Source organism: Chroicocephalus ridibundus, chromosome 2 (assembly GCF_963924245.1).
Source record: "Chroicocephalus ridibundus chromosome 2, bChrRid1.1, whole genome shotgun sequence".
In the NCBI taxonomy this organism is placed as follows: Eukaryota; Metazoa; Chordata; class Aves; order Charadriiformes; family Laridae; genus Chroicocephalus; species Chroicocephalus ridibundus.
In genome coordinates, this window is record NC_086285.1 from 24,427,735 (window position 1) to 24,445,094 (window position 17,360).

The following is a 17,360-nucleotide window of genomic DNA, read 5'->3' on the forward strand; positions in this document are numbered from 1 at the left end:
TTCTGATTGCTGGCTGATAATCTGGTAAATGGTTTGGCTAATGTATTTCAACCTCTTTTTATGTGTTCTTTAAAAATTAACTATCAATTTTCTTTTTTATGTAGGCTTCCTCACAGTGGTTCCCATAGCAATTCCCAGTGATGGTGGCAGCCTGCACCATCACTGCAGGCTTTTGTCTACAGTAAACTGCCATTGCTGAGTGTATCCTGGTTCAATACTGAATTTCTGATAACCTGTTTCCTACCCTTGTCTTCACCTTGGGTTGGGCCATTGCAGAGTTAGAGATTTGTATCTCTGTGTACCTGCCTGGAGGTTTTAGGAGAGGTATCTGTCTGCTTTGAGAGTACCCTGAAGCTTATTGTTGTAAGCCTGAAAGAGCCAGTCTTGAGTAAGCCCTGCAATAAATGGGTAATGAGAGTCCTTACCAAGCAACTGATCCCCAGAGCTTTTCAGTATGGCTTAGAGTTGCTTTCTGTATTGATTTGTCGGTCACATTTACTGAAGAGCCCATGTGTGCAGTGCTCCTCATAGGGAAACAGCCTTTCTTAGGTACATAGGCCTGCTGGGTCAGGCTCCTATCTTGAATGAATGGTGAATGCCTCGAAACATAATCTCTGGGCTTGTCAAGCACTGGCCTGTTCTTACAGCACTTACGCCACACAGGAATGACCCCTTCTTTGACCATAGTAGCGATGACAGTGCCCTTTCCCTGTATCATTAGTACTAACTTTGCATCTCTATGGGCAAATGGGCTTGATACCGACCCTGCTGGAAGCTAATAATAATGCTAACTCCTCTCTGGGCCCTGCTTTCTTCGGTTTGGGGATTTTGAGTTTGTTCTGAAACTTTTCTTCCATCTGCAGTGCACTGTCTTGAGGTGAGTAGGCTCAGAAGGGTTCATAGAGAAGACCCTCTGTTACAAGTTACACAAACAATAGTTTGATACACATCGCAATTATAACATTGCATGGTCAAAATGGCGACACGGAACCAGAAATTTTAGCCCCAGATCCCTTGGAGGAGTTTATCTGTCAAGTGCCCCTGTGCTCTTGGTCTTTGTACTGATAAACTCTTCCTGGAACATTATTTTGCTTGTTTTCTCTTCTCTTTGCATGAGACAGTTTTATAAAAGCAACATTAGTCTGACCAAACTGCCAAGAATATAAATAAGATTGCACATTCTTCTTTAGAAATTGTCCTGTGCTTTCCTTCATTTTCCAATTGTATTTCTTAAACAAAATCTGTTAAAACAAGAAAAAAAGTTTAAATTAATGATACTATTATTTTGGCATTCAGCAGAGGTGGACACCGGGGCTGAATCGGTCCATAAAGAGTGAAACCAGATCAGCTCTTTTTAGCCTAGAAAGAGTATTGTTTTCAGTAAAAGCAAAAAAAAAACCCCAGTGGGCATATTTTTTCCTCTGTGCTGCTCAGCTGGTATATTATACATTTGCTCTGAGAACATCGTAGCACTAAATAAGTAGGTAGACAGAGAGAGTGTGAGTTGGAAATCTTTTTCCCTGTAATTTTTTTTCTCTTTTAAAAGGTGCTCCTGAATTTCCACCTCATTCTCTGCTGTCCTTCTTGCTGATTGTTACGGTCTCTCAACCCAGCAGCAGCCCTGGTGCTAGACGGAGGAGGCCTGTACTTCCCAAAGGCTGTGCAGCAGCCTGTTAGGGATGAAGCACAGCGAGTGCGTTCCTGGAGAGACCTGCCGGGCAGGAAAATGCTCTTTGAAGGGATCTGTCCTGGATTGCACAGGACCTCCTGGCTTGTCCAAGTCTGCTTGGCAAGCCTGTCACTGCTTGTAGAGAGAGCTCCCACTGAATGATCTGCGTGCTGTGCCAATTCAGCGGGGAACGGAGAGAATTGCTGAGTGTGCACAGTGGCTTTGGTTAGAGAGAGAACTTCCTTTGCGAGCAGAGAAAATTGACTGAGAATGATCTAACCATGGCTAGCATTTACTCATTTAGTAAAACAAAAAGCAACGCCAGCTGCTTTGAGGATATCTCAGAATACATGGAGGCCTCCCCAGGCAAATTTACCTTCTTACCTTCTCTGGGAAAACTAGAAGACTATTGAAATCTGTTCGGAAATGGTGGCATTTGGAAAGTCCACCTGTGTTGCCCCTGGGAGTCCAATGAAGCATACTTGTTGAGATAGAAGAAAAGGTGTAACACTTGGTCTCCTGATAGTAGCAGAGAGTGTAGTTAACTACTGGAAAACTGGGTTCATTTGTGTTACACCTTGTGCAGAATTCAATTTTTGTTTAAGCAGGTACGCACTACAGAAGTATTTGACATGCGCACAAGTCTGCAGTAACTTAACATAACATAACATATTATGCACAAGGGGTTTTTTGTATACAGTCAAGCACCAGATAGACTTGTGCCATTAATCATTTAAGCAAAATTTCTTAGGCGCTGAGTAAGGTTTGAGTTCTGCAGCCCTCACGAGCAGCGCTGGCAGGAGGGTTGCAAGCATATTGGGCGGTTCCTGAAAAATGTTCTTAGGCTCACACCTTTGTGCAACCCCTTGTACCTAACAGATACACGAACAAGGCTTCAGCTAAAGGTGTAGCTCTGTGGAGACTGCTAAAGTTCATTTGAGGCGTTTTTAATTGTTTCTAGATGTTTTAAAACAAAATTCTTGTGCTTTACTAAAGGCAGAAGGTTCAGTTCACACAGAAGGAGCGCCAACAGGCCAAATGTTTCTGCAGCTTTTTCACAAACAGGGTTGACGAAATGGCCTGATAAAACAAGTTTTCTATTGAACCCAGTTAGAGTTATCCAGGAATGATAACGAGAGTTTTCTGAATAAGCTGGCAGTTTAGTTGGGAGCTTGTGTTAAAACAGGTCCCAGTGAACATGTGTTTTGCCAAATAGTGTTTCTGACCTTTGTTAATTTGCACTGCTTTTCCTATAAGCGTTTGTCTTCCTCATTGTTATAACTGATACGAACATCTTTGGCTTAGACTTTCTATTATATATTGTCTTTTTGCAGCAGGGTAACCCATGCATCTGAGCCTGGGCTTTCTCTCGCCCACCAAATCCCGGCCCAAGGCATAAGCCCAGGGGGTTCTGATCACCCCCAAACAGGGAGTCGGGATCACAGGTCAGTCTCACCTGCCCCTGCATTCTGGGCTGCCGTTCTATCCTGTGAAAAGTCCCTTCCCTCAGTATACAATAGTTTCACTGTGGCAAAACACCGTGACTGCTTGGAGGTGCTCCTGCTGATGCAGCGCTAGCTAACCTTCCTCCTCGCCAGCCTGAGGAGTATGAGTACTCTTGAGCCCAGGTCTCTTGCCTTGTTGCATGTTGCGCTACAAGCCAAATTGAGCAGTTGGTCTAGTTATAGGCTTACGTGTAAGGACACCTGTGTTTTAAAGCGGAATTTCTCACTCAACGAAAACGCAGATTCTGGCCATCACTAATAAACCTGTGGCCAGGAGATCAATCTGGGAGCTTTCCAATGGTATCACGTAGTGGTCTGCAGTAACTGGAGTTTAACCTTTCTGTAACAGATGAATTGAGGTGGTGGATGGCGGTCTGTGATACAACCACACCCAGGAAACCCTGCAACGTGGTTGTGCAACAACTGCATGCTTTGATACCACGTTACACTTCGTTTTCTAATACAGGAAGCCCAATTGGGAGTGTTTCATGGTTACCAACAGACCCTTTCAAATGAAAAAAAGCAAGTCAAAAGTACTGCAGCAAGTACAAGAAAATGTGTAGTCGCACCTACAATTAAAGCGAAAGCAGAAGTTTTTAGTTCCTGGTGATGCTGGCATCAGCCTGTCGCTTCACTTGCAGTTCATCTGTTGCTGCGCTACCACTTTTGATGTTTTCTTTCTCTAAGAGCCCAAGCTGGAAAGCATAAAGCACTCCTGATTCCTGATAAGTAAGCGAGCTGAGGAAGCTACTTAGAAGCACTTGTGGCTGAGGGCGAGTACTTTCTGAGAGCTGTGGCTGTGCTTGCGCAGGGCGGGGAGGAGAAGTTCCAGAGCAAAAAAGGAGCAAAAGAAATCGAAAAAGTGCTGCTGCTTTTGTTGTCAACGTGGTTTCAAATGTGGTGGGGGTTGAACGACATGATCTGGCCTAAACTTTACTCATCTGAGCAACCCCTTGCGAGGCCTGTTCCCATGAGTGAGGTCATTGCAGTCACTCTCATAAACAAGGGTGGCGAGAACTGGCCCAGAAGTATCAAAAATAACTTAAAGAGGAATTTCCTTCCCCTTTTTCCTTTGTTACAATTTGTTTCCTATTTCAGAGTGTGCTAGTCTCTATTATATAAAGGTGGTGACCACAAATAATCGTTAAACTGTTGCTATTCTTATACAACAAGAACAGACTTTAAATTGGACCAGGCAGACTCCTGTTTCTACACTGTCCTTTTTTCTTAACATGACACAGGGGGAGGAATTCGCTAATCTTGTTATTGGGGGCTAAGAGAAACCAGTTACAAAAAAAAATATTGCTTCTTCCCTGGTAATATTACTGTCAGATAATTAAACACCATATTATTTCACCATTTCCATGTAACTAATATGAGTATGCAGCTCAGACTTTTTTCGTAAAAAAATGTGGGTTTGGTATCAAGATTGCTTTTGTAAAATGTGAGATAACTCTGCAGCCCACCTCCATTAAAGCTTCTTGTGGTCCTACCAAATTAAATGATCATTGAAAAATCACAGGGTTATTTGTACATAAGTGTAAAAATTGCCACTGTAGTGGCAAACAATTCAAGCCTTTTAACACACTGAGGCCAAAATTCATTCCTGTAGAAAGGGCCAAGCCCAAGTTTCTGTGCTCATTAAGCTGTCATCTTGCAATTTATTCTAGATGGGTGCAAACGTGTGTCTTCAACAAGCAAACTGTGGGATTGGAGCCAAAATGCCCCTTCATCCTTATTCAGAGATCATGAGAGGAGTTTAAACCATGAGCTTAAAGCTGGCCCTCTGCATAGGAGTGAATTTTACCTTTAAGACATTAAATGAATGATGTATCCCACAGAGTTTCCAGATTATTCAAACATATGAGTCTTGTTGTAGGTCAGATTTTCTCATGCAGTTGTACACATTGCCTAGTCCTCACCCAACATTCATACTGATTTATTTACCATATTCACTTGCATTTTGGGGATGAAGACATCCTTGCTAAGCTTGTGCTGTGTGTTCTCAGATTTTCTATTCTTGTTCTTCTGCTTTCTCTGTTCCTTCCATTGCTTTCTGCAGGTATTTAAACCCATGGTTCAAAAGAGAATATAATGTAGCTAAGTGGGTAGAAGATGTGAATAAAAACACTGAAGGACCATACTTTAGGTATTTTGTAAATTAATTCTCTATCATTTTTAAGAGCTGTTCCAGCATATACAAATATCTTGGGACTCCTACCTTGTATAAATCAATACAAGTTACTGTAGGTGCAAAGGGCCCCTCTTCTTTTGCTGCATTTTGATGTCTGTTTTTGGCTTCATGTGCAATTTACAATTCTTTTTCTGAATGTTTTAATGAAGCCATTGAAAAGGGTGTGTGTAGTGCATGCGTTCCCACCATCATCTATAGCTTGTAGTAGCTTTCTCATCATTTTATGCCAAGTAGTGTTTTATGGGCATGAGACATATTTATCACTAATAAAGTAGTATTAACTTAAATAGAATGTAATTTACTGAAGCAAGTGGTTTCATAACACATTGACTCTACCCACTGTCTTATATAGTGCATACTAAAATTTAAATGCAAAAAGAATAAAAAGTAGTGGTATGTTACTTTAATATATTGTAATTGGAAAATTAAATGTATGAGAATATACTCTGTGCTCTACCAAACCACTAATAAATCTGTTACAAGTGAGTGTAGGGTTCAACCAAAAATAGCGCTTGTTTTTGAGAGGGTAAAGTGTATATTTTTGATATATTCCAAGTTAAAGAGAAGAAGCACGCATGAGGCTGGCCTCCCTGTTGTACGTGAATCAGGAGACTGAGAACATTTTAATAGATTCCCAAAAGGCAAAAATCCTGAGACAGAAGTTCGCATCAGCTGAAAAAACCATCTAGCATAGAAAAGAATGGAAGACAATTTATTGCAAATAATATAGAACGTGAAAGTAACTGATGAAGCTGTAAGTTGACATATCAAAAATAAAGATGAAACAAGAATTGTAGAAACAAAAAGAATACAAAGCAAAAATCTTTAGCCAAAACAGTGAAGGAGGGTAAGAAAGAGTAAATAGAATCTTAACAATAATTTTGCTACAATAGTAGACGTAATAATAGTGCAAAAGGGCAGAAACATTCACTTAATATGTCCAGTGTGTATTTGGGAAAAAAACGTGGTGGAGTTGTATCACAAGATGCTAATGAAACAATTCTCTTCCAATAGGACCCCTGGCAGGTATTAAATAGCAGTGTGGGAATTTATTCATTTTTAGAACTAAAAATGTCCCAAAGTCATAAAAGAGCAAAAAATTCTGTTTGCTTTCAAGAACTCTTAAATCACAGAGTAAGTTGCAGAAAGGCTTCCACTAGACAGATAGGGCAAATGAGGTGAATTTGAGACTGCCAGTCCTGATCAAGGAGTAAAAATCCCTGACACAAGAATCCAAGGCTTATTGGAGGATGTTGTGATTTTGCCAGCCAGTAGCAGCCAGGTCTCGGTGTTGGTGCTTGGACATTCAGGCAGGGTATATTGTTTTTATACTGTTTTTAGCATTGGAATACAGGGCCCAGTTTTGGTGTCCACAGTTCAACAAGTGTGTTCATGAACTGGGAAGATTTAAGCTCTGAGAAGCCTTAGAAGGGACTGCAGGGCCTGAAGCTGTTCAGTTTAATGGAGCAGCTAAATGCTTCTCTGATCATAAAATCCACATAGCTGCATATGGAGCAAAACCTTCGTGGGGAGTCCTTTAGATTAGCAGACTGACCAAAAGTCACTGGAAGGTGAAATTAAGCTAACTCACACTAGAAATTAGGTGTGTTTTTTATTAGCAAACCTTTTCCTAAAAATACCCTCTGGACCTTTGTTGTTCAGGCAAGGCCATCAGTCACTCACCATAATCTAAAGCCATAGCTGTCTTTCAGGGTGTTTGTATCAGAAGCCCTGTGGTCACAATAAAGACAGATGTTGATGGAATATGAAGATAGCACTAGCTTAAAGTATGTTACTTTAAATGATTTAGTTATACAGGTTTAAATTCCTGTGTGAATACTCTTAATTTGGTTTTCATCTTTTAATATAGGTATATCTTGATTTAGTAGCTAGATTAAATTAATGGGAGCGTACCCTGCTCCTGAGGGTTGTCAGCTGTTGCACTGAATGAGTCACATTTCTAATTGTATTTGAGATAAACTAAGCATTTTTTGCATGTAGATGAGGATTAAGCTGACCCGTGTGAGTTTTGAGGGCTGTATATCAGCAGGGATGAAACATAAATTAAAAATTTTACACCATAGAAGTTTACTAATGACTGCCTGCAGCAGTAGCTTTAGAAATGAGAAAGAAATTAGAATAAATTTTGAAACCTGTATGTCCTAATTAATTGAGGTAACCATGGGGAAGTATTCTGCAGGCACATTATGGAAGGCAAAGGATCAACTCTTCTCCTGGGATGAGTTGCCATGGGCTTATGAGAGGTTTAACTGAACAGTTTCTCCCTAAAATTCAGATGCAATTTTGGTCAATCTGTCACAGACCGTAAAACATTGTTCCTAAGAATTGAGCCTGTGAAGTGATGTACAAACAAAACAAATCTTGTTTGGTAAGCCAGAAAGTCAGGCTGAAGTCAGGCTGTCTGGCTGATCCTACATTTTAGGAATCGTAACCCTGGATAAGGCATTTACACCAGCTAATTAGCTGAGTAGTATTCTTGTTGCTAATCATTTTTGATTTCTCTTTTCTTTTAAAGACGCCCTGAAAGTAACACTGCTGTTTTGCTTGTCTCCCTATAGTTTTAGGAATAATGTGTTGATGACTGGTGCTGTTGCAGGTAAAGTTGAAGTAGAATCGGGGAAAAAAGGCAAAAGCACTTCCAACAATTCGTAGGAACGCTGCAGCTTTTCAGAAAATAGAGATATTAGTAATCACGAAGACCTTCTCCATCAGCTTAAAAAAACCCTGTATAAATCAAAATGTGTCTCTCTGACACCTCGTGTCCTAGTTATTAACTTTTTTCTTAGTCTACAAAGTCTAATGGGTATTTCTATGTAATTACTTTTTATTAATGATAATAGTAGTAGCTGCTGTCTCTGGTGCCAGAAGGCTCCCAGCTGTGGGATACCCTTCTGTAAGAAAATAAGATCGGTAAAGAAAAATCTCATTTTACTGCTCAAAGTCTAGGCTAAATTTTAGTTTTACGTGCCAGGCCATAGCTGTGTAACCCCAGCAATAAACCCAGGCAGGAAACCTTTGCCCGGTTGCAGCTTTGCTGCAAGGTGCGCTGTTTTACCAGCATGATGCTACTACTTATTTTTGTTACTGACAATTACAGTGGCTACTGTACAGACTGACCTTAGAAAATATGGTTAAGGATTACTCGAAATCCTCACTAAGTCTCGAAAGACTCAGGAGCCATGATGGTATCAGGAAATAAACTGTCAGATCCCAATATGTGGCATTTCTGTAGATAATTATAGACAAAAAAGACTATAAGGCACCTTTTGAAGCACTGAGCTGCCTACATTTGATTTAATGCAAATATTTACAGTAATTTAGATTCTATGGGAGTTGTTTAAATATTATAAAAATAGTTTACAAAGAAAACAGTTTTCTATATGGAGAGTGAGGATACATACCCAGGGGGAAAATGGCCATTCCATATCAGAAAGGCATTGGTAAGGAGCATGGAGGGCAGGAGACAACAGGCTATCCATTTCCCTCCTGTTTTTTCTGTGCTTTGGTGTTCTTGCTTTCTTCCTCAATTTCTTCTTGGCTCCTCCTCAGCTGGTCATTAGCCAGAATTGGCTCTGCTGCTCTGAGGTCCATTGCCTTTCTCTGTGAGCATCCAGCTGAGGCCCGAGCCGTGACCAGCCATTAGCTCCCTTCTCTCGCTGAGGCAGCTTTACACTGTGCTTAAAAAAAAAAAGAAAAAAGTTTTCTGCATTACAACCAAAGCAAAATATTGCCCTTGATGGCAGCCAATGAAAAAAATGCCTGTTGATGTCAGTAAGGTCAGGATTTCATTTCCAGAGTTAGGGAAAAGAGTTCATTAAAGCGTGTGAGTGCCTGCTTCTGGGGCATTGCTCTGCAGTGCTTAAATTGGATGGCTCTTGTCACAGCCTTTGCCTTTTCTGCAGCCCCCCACGAGCCGAGCCTCCCCTCTGCTGCTGCACTTTCTGAGGAAGCTTGTGCACATCTGTGGGTTTTAAAACGAACTGCATTTAAAATGTTTAGCCACGTCAGTGTTTTTAGAAGATCCCAGCTTCCTAATGTAGGATAATTTAAGCTAACGATGTCCTACAAAGAGCTGAACCTACAGCAGCAAAGGTGAGGTTAGGCTGATAGTATCTACATTTGGGCTTGAAGTGCTTTCACCAGGTTGAATGTTAAGTGAATGCCATTAAATTATTTCATTCTGCAAAACAGAACCAAGCACAGCTGATGAACAGTTCAGATCTGTCAGGGCCACCTGCCTTGCGTTCAGCTAAAATGACACTCGAAGTCGCAAGACAAGTTGTGTGACCAGGTTGACACATTTCTCCTGTGGGCCAACAGTCTCCCCTTTTGGGTTCCAAGAAGGGAGAGCAGGCAGGCGCCTGGCTGCAGGAGAGCGCGTGCAGGTGTCCTCCTGCTGCCACCACGTTTTGTTGTGAATCCCAGCATGGTCTCCCCACACTCTCAGTTTCAGCTTCCGGGACAGAAAGATGGACATGAAGTTGCCACTACATCTTGCCTTCTGATCAGAAATGGATATTCTTGCAGTGCCTTGAGGTGCATGGCTTTGGGGTTGGTGGTAAAACCTCTGAAACTGTCAAGGCGTGTATAGGGTAGAATGCAGTCTGCAACCCAGTCTGCTTTCCTAGCTGTTTTCTGTAAGTTTCATCTGGAAATGAAATTTGGCATGAAAGCGAATGGATGTCATAGCAGGAGAACTGAAACCCCAGTGAAAGCTAAATGGATCCCACCCTTGACCAAACCGCAACGTTTTGCCTACCTTTAACCCCAGCATTACCCGCAAGTGTCCCTGAATGCTGTCTTTCTTCCATCCTGTAAATGAGAAAGGTCGTGGCTCTTTCTCATTTAAAGTACCTGTAAATCTGGGATACACAGCACATACACAATTGCAGGGCAGGACCTGAAAAGCGATCGAAACCACCTCAACCAACTACGCTTAATCACACAAGACGCATCCTAAGATCTGTGAGCAGTGATATGTTTTTACAGTCTCAGTAGATGGCACTGAAGATGACAAAAACCAGCACATAACCTGTGTAGCAGAAATAAGGGGCGAGAGCCTGTGAGGGGAGGGCGAGGTCATTTCTTTGAAGTGTGCAACTGCATTCTCCATGTATTTGGCCGTAGCTTTGCACGTGCAGGTGAGCAGCGATGTGCACATTGGTTAGGTGCACAAACCATAGGTGAGCTGGCAACACAAAGTGGGGCTGAGAAGTAAGAAACGTAGGCAGCTACACTGGAGGTCTGGGCTTCAAAAGCTTTTGAAAAGGCAGCGCTGTGTTTGAGTTATGGTGCAAAGCTACGTGGCTATGGGCTCAGCTAGGGATCCTGGTCAGAGGACCTACTGTGCAAGGAAAACGTTCAAAATGCCCCATCCTTGGCGGGGTTATTGCTCCTTCCAGGATCATCTACTCAGCCTGATGCACAGGTATATTGGCCACGGCTTTCCTTCTCACCATGACCTCTTGTGGTGCCTGAAATAACCCATGGGAAGAGCCTGTGGTGTGCAGGAGGCGATGTTGTGCCTGGTTGTGGTGCAAGGGGTGGGAGATGCCTTCATTCTGTGTGCCACCTCCTGGCTGTGGTACCTATCTAAACAGCTTTCTGATAGGGCTTGCCAAGTCAGATCTAACACCTGCCCAGTTCCTTGCTTCTAATCTCCAGGTGCATCTTTATAAATTTACACATGAAGGTTTTAAATCCTCCTGCAGCTGTGGGGCAAAATTCATGAATTTTTTTGATTCTAAATCCTCTAATAGTTTGTTAGTGATCTTTATCAGTCCAAGTGTGGGCACAGATGAGAGGACTTGTACAGCAGGCCACTGTTGAGAACCTTTCCCTGCATTTAAAAAAAAACACAAAACAACTGTTTTGTTGCCTGTTGCATGTGCAGTTTGGTGCCCAGATCTGTGATGGTGGACACACGAACGCTTTGCTTTATAATGCAGTAGCTGTTTAAAATTTTCTTTCTGAAAACGTTCGTGCATGTCCAGTTCATCCTAATGGGTGATCAAAGTGCATGTGCTGAAGATGTACTCTTCGGTGTTTGGATAATTGTACCAACCTAAATCTTGTACATGCTGTTGAACTTAGAGGCTACAGCATGAGGCATTAGACCGTCATGAGCCAGACTGGGGAGCTGTCACCATGTAATTTCCATTGACGCCTTGTTGCTCGTGGCTACCATCAATCATTGTTTGTATGGGAGACAAGAGAGTGTGCTGTTGTAGGGAGCTTCAGACACAACAAAATGATGCAGTAGTCCAAAATAAAAGAATAATTATTTAAAGATAATAGAGATATAGAACAATTCCAGACACAAAAGAGTCCCTGCCTTATCTGTAGTTCTCTCTAGAGGAAAGGACCTGATCCTGCAAATCCCGGAAGCAGGGATGCGGGGCTGTCTGCCAGGGGTGGTTCCTGTGGCTCCTCAGTATGAGTGATGGTGCTCATCAGTGGGGTCTACAGCTGCACAACGCCCAGCCCCCCTGCTGTGTTTGAGGGGCCTGTAGAAACCGAGGGAAACCATCCATCTTCAGGGACAGGTTAAGTTCAGGAGATGGTAGGCAGTGGTGCTCAGGGAGGGCCTGGGTGATGTGCCTGCACTAGTGGGAGGCCTCCTTTGAAAAATGCCCTCAGTCTGCAGAACAGAACAAGGCAGCCAGGGTAGCTCGATTTTTCTACTTTGAGACTTTTTTCCCTTTGATTCTGCCCAAATTCAGAGCCTGATAGGAACCTCTCAAGTGGGAAAAGTGCAGAATCTCAAAACAGAAGCATAAGAGTTTTTCTTGGGTATAAAATTTCAGTCAATAATGTGCTGCTTGCTGCCTTATTGACATGAAAAGAATGCCTTTCATGTGATACAAACATTTACTTGCTCCTGCTTACTCTACTCACCTTGTACAGAAATGCTGATTGCCATTGACTAAATCAGTCCATTTTTGTATATTCTCATCAGACTCTTTCTTTGGCTGGAACAATATGCACTGTATGATGCTTGCATGTCTAATAATTTGTTATTAGCACCTTGTATATGCCTTTGTTACTTCACAACTAACAGTTTGGCCTCCAAGTGCATGCATTTGTGTAAATTAATGTGTTATAAAATACCAGATTTATTCGCTATGTTTGTAGCAATATAGGAGATGTGTGAGATGTACATAAAGACACTGATAATTGCCATTTAATCACTGGTAGAAGACACTGTTCAGCTTGTATTTACTCAATCACTATTTCTATTTAGGCTTCATAATGCCGTGTCTGTCTTTTAGTTCTGTATTTATTTAATTGCAGATTTGGTTTGTTAATTTTATAATGATTAATTACAGTACCATATAAAACAGTTTAAGAAATTGATTTTGTTACGCAATACAATTCTAATAAGAAGTAGGAAACTTTATTTTTTTTCTTCCAGTGTTCCTGAAAGCTATAAATATCTTTATTCGTACCATGAAATTATTAGACTACTGATCGAACAGCTTTATCCCCCTGATATTGAGCTAATAATAAGCTATATACTTGGTTCCGAACCAAGCTTCAGAGTAATGGCAGTTGCTGTTGCAGTGCTAGGACCCAAAGACATCCCATTTATTGTGTGTGTTTCAACATCTCAGGACACTGTCTCCTGCAAAGTCTCCATCTTCCTCCACTGGATCTATTGCTTCCAGCAGAAAATACCCTTACCCGATGCCACCGCTTCCTGACGAGGAGAAAAAAGCCAACAGGCAAAGTGCCAGGGTACGTGTCCCTCTTCTCTGTGCGTTTCGTCAGTGACTTGAGTGACCGGTAGTTTCTCGGAAGGAAAGCGTGGCAGATCAGCGTCTCTGACTAGCAGTGAGAGCAGCACTGGCATTTCCTTCGCACCCGAGGCTCTGGCAGCGATGAGGGCAGCCTCGGTGGCGATGTTTACAGATACCCGTTCGGATGGCTCTTAAACCTGCGCTGAAGCCCAGATTTCATTAGTTGTCTTATTTCAAGCTGGCAGCATGCCTGGGGCAGCCTTGGAGCAGGCGGCACGTCTGGATCTCCTCCCTTACCCCTTCCGTGGGGCTGACACAGCCAGCCGCTTTCATGCAGGCTGGGGAATGGCTGCTTTCCAGCTTTACGGAAAGGTGACTAGGTTGCAGTTAAGGAGGATATGGAGGGCTTGTATTAAGCCTTTGCAGATCTGGAGGGACTTTGCTGTTGCCTGCCCTGAGCCCACCCTGGCCCCCCAGGGTGGTCAGGAACCGCTGCAGTGTGCTGGGGATGGTGATGCTGCTGCGCAGGGAGAGAAAGGCGACACAAGCCATAGCTTCCTTTGTGTCAATTCAGACATAGCAGATATTTGAATAAGCAAAAAAACTCAGAAATTTACTTCAGGAGTTTTACTTGTGATGGCGTTAATTCATGTTCCTGATTTAGATGAGCTTGCCGTCTCTGCTCTCTGTCCTTTTTTTCCAACGAAAAAAGGAGTGGAGCACTGCTGGGGGGACAGACCTGCCTGCTGCTACCCCCGTGCCCTGCTCGGGGCAGGAAGTTGTGTGAGGGGCAGCAGAGCATCTCCCAGGCGCATGTGGAGCAGAGCAGCTCGGAGGAAGGGCTGTGCTGATGTTTCTCATCCCTGGAGCTGCCTTGGGAACCAGCTCAAACCCATGGCAGAAGTTCATGCTGCCCTGAGCAGAGTTAGGCAGACGAGTGTGTGAAATTACACCAGTATTAGTTAGCGTAAGGTAACAGCTGTCTAATACAAAGCTGATGCTACACCGACATTTTTCTTTCAAGCTCTCTGCACTCCCCGCCGTGGACAGTTATTGTGCCAGCTGCAAGTCACGCTGGAACGCATGAGACTGCTGACTTTGTGGTCTGAACAATACCCACCAGAGGCTGGGGGCAGACCAAGAGCGTAGCCTTGGTGACCCAAGTGATGTAGATGGAGCTCCCCAAACGAGCACCTCATGCTGTTTGGGTAACAGCCTGTTTTATCCTGGTGTTCAGTGTGTGTTTGTGTTCCTTTTTCCCCTCCAGCTATGGGAGACGTCCATTTAGCCGCGCTGCTTTCCTGGGGTGACATCAGAACTGTTTACTTCGAATTTTATAGAAACTCAGCGTCACTGAGTCATTGCACATTCATCTGCTCTTCAGACGATTTGAAAGATCAACAGAGATGCCCGTGATCACAGTGAGAACCTCCTCTCATCTGGAAGGGAAAAAAGCAGTCTTTTTTTTTTTTTTTTTTTTTTTTTTTTTCCCCCTTTCTTTTTCCTTGACTAGTATTTTGTGGATTGGATGAACAACCAGAATCATAGCAGGGGATAATGAGCCCGGACGCGACAAGGCTATTCCACCTGATGACAGATACACTTACCTAGAATCCCAGCTGCAGTCCGCTTGCCAGTCCCGCCTAAGAGAGGTTTTCTTCTGGTTTATTGCAGTCCCGAGTCAGACCAGAGTGGAATTGGGAGCGCGCCTCCTGGAGATCCCAGCTGATGTAAACTTGTACGCTGTATGCATGAACCTTGTGTTCTTTACTTTCCACATGTAAGGGATAAACAACATACTGTAGTAGAAATTAGCATGCAGGAGTAAGAAATATAGGATTTTTTTTGTGACAGGATTTCAGACTTTGAAAGGCAACTATTTGACACAAATGTCAAACAAACAAGGATTATATCTTTTTTTTTTTACCTTACATGTTTATAATCTCAGTATACAGATTGTATATATGTAAACATTTGATAATGTCAAAAATAGCTGTTATACATAAGTGTATTTTGCCAAATGCCTAAAGAAACAGTCGTGACTAACATCATCACACTTCAGATTTTCTAATATTACAAGCAGACATCTTTGGAAATACAGAAAGTACAGTACTGTAAAACCGTGTCTCTCAGAAACTGGTGTTTGACCAAAATCTATGCTATCTTTTCAGTATCTTATACTGTCTTGACAATCTCAATTGCGTGGTAGATTGCAGAAACCAGTACAGCAGCACTTTGTCTTAAATCATCGTAAGAGGAACCAGCCAGAATGCGTTGTTCAGTGAGACGACCGGTGTACCCTCTCGCAGGCATCACGGAGAATGATTCAGCAGACAACAGAGACAGAGCCTTTAAGCAATGTGCAGTCCAGGCTTGCTGGACATGTGGGAATGCTTCTAAGTAATCAGTTCAGGATGTGGTGGTGTGAAGTCCTCCTGGTGAGAGTCGCTGTGTATTCTTGATAGAGCATTTGAGGCGCTGTTTTAGACGGCAAGGTGTAGCTTAGGAGAAGCGTAACGATTTCGCTGCACTAGATAATAACAGTGCTGGGCAAGCGGCCAGTTTCATTGCTGTCTTTTATTTGTTGCTGGAATCACCTTTACCATGCGCTTGAATGCTATGCTTCCTGCCCCTGAAGCCCCTTTGACAAATTTTGGGGCATTAAACTGAGTACAATTGAGTTTAGCCTAAAAAACCGAGGTAGGGGATACAAACCCTTTACCATGGAGATGTTAATCTTCTGCATAAGCGGATGGTTAGATTTCTAACACCTGAGACTTCTAAAGGTTGTAAAACAAACGTCTTTTGAGTGGGAGTTTTCAGTCAGTAAGAAACTGGACCATATTAAATCAGTTCATAATTCTCCAGTTCTCCAAAATTGACTAATATTAGCTTCAGGTAGTACCATTGCAGAATAAAACACCCGATTCCGCGTGGTGCAGTTAAATACCTTGTCCAACAGCCGTGCGATCAATTAGATATTATTGTGATGGGAACATCTACGGTGTTTCTGAATCTTCTACCTCTTTCATGTGTTTCCTTTAATAATTGAACCCGACACTTGCAGCCTTTTAATATATTTTTTTAACTTTTAAGTCTCTCTATAAAGTCAAATATATGTAAGATTAAATTAAGAAATGTTTAAAGATGTCAGCAACTGTAAAGTATGTAAGATTTTTAGAAACACTATATTTTATGTGTTGGATTATGACAAAATATTGGCCTTGAACTCGAACTACTGGAGTTCAAATGATTTTCCTTCACAGTCGACAGGTTCTGGTAAGTATTTTGGAGAGAGACAAATATGACTGAGTACGAGTGGATGCAGACAGACCATCTGGAAGGAGCCAGTCACTTGTAATTGCTTTAGGAAAAGATTCTGCACTTTTGTGAAGAGTAAATATCCGTCAGCACTGAAGAATATTTTTTGCAAAGATGTACTTTGAGTGTAGGTAACTGGATTAAAGAGAGTTGGTAGCGCGTAGCTCATGAACTTAGGGCCTGAGCCGTAACCACTTGAGATCAATGTGTCTTTTATTGATTTCACTGGACTTTGAGCAGGACCCTCAAGGAGTTCACCCACATTAGGACATTATGCTTGACCCGACAGCCGCTGTGTTACTCCGTGGAAGCTGTTTTTCCCTCACACGTTAGTATCTTGTCTTTAGTAACTGGACTGTTCATCATGTGCCTTTTATGGTATTTTGTTTGGATACAAACTGGCATGTAATTTTGAATAATCCTGTTAGACTTCTGTGCATATTTTATGTTTACCACTGTTTACTCTCCCTTTTCCGTTTTGCCTTACCAAGAAGCAGCAAGATTTGGCAGACTGAACAGGGTGTAACATACTGGCTCTTTGTGTAATGTGCGTAGTTTCTTGTTTTGCAAGCAAATGGCTCTCCTGACTGTATTCTCAATGTAGTGTGTACCTTCAGCTTCTTTCTCGTTTTGGTATAATTCATTCGTAGCATATGATGATACAGTTCTGTGTGTAGTGTAACTCTTAACAGTCACTTCCACGTTTAGAGCTATGTAGTGACTGGAAGTCTAGTTCTGAGCACTAAGTTTAAGTTAAATAAATATTGACTTTCACTTTTGACGGTCTAGAGTGAGAACATCACAGGACTTGGGTTCTTGCAAAATTCTTCTGCAGAGAACTTCGCATCAGGCTGGTAACTTGGAGACCTTGTTGTTGCACAAGACGTGAAGTGGCAGAGCTGCGCGAGCCT

The 17,360-nt window shown here is 42.4% G+C and overlaps 1 protein-coding gene across 6 annotated transcripts in view; it reads left to right on the top strand.

Moving 5' to 3' along the window:
* Positions 1–17,227, top strand: part of ADAM22 (ADAM metallopeptidase domain 22) — a 136,779-nt gene extending 119,552 nt beyond the window's left edge. For 3 of the 6 annotated variants that reach the window (XM_063324789.1, XM_063324788.1, XM_063324792.1), the window contains 2 exons: positions 13,003–13,126; positions 14,396–17,227. In XM_063324789.1, the coding sequence (XP_063180859.1) occupies positions 13,003–13,126; positions 14,396–14,416 (145 nt within the window). In that variant the 3' untranslated portion in view covers positions 14,417–17,227. Of the gene's footprint in view, positions 1–3,003; positions 3,115–3,640; positions 3,716–5,236; positions 5,324–13,002; positions 13,127–14,395 lie in introns of all 6 variants that reach the window. The other 3 variants (XM_063324787.1, XM_063324790.1, XM_063324791.1) reach the window with 2 other exon arrangements.
* Positions 17,228–17,360: the final 133 nt, after the last annotated feature.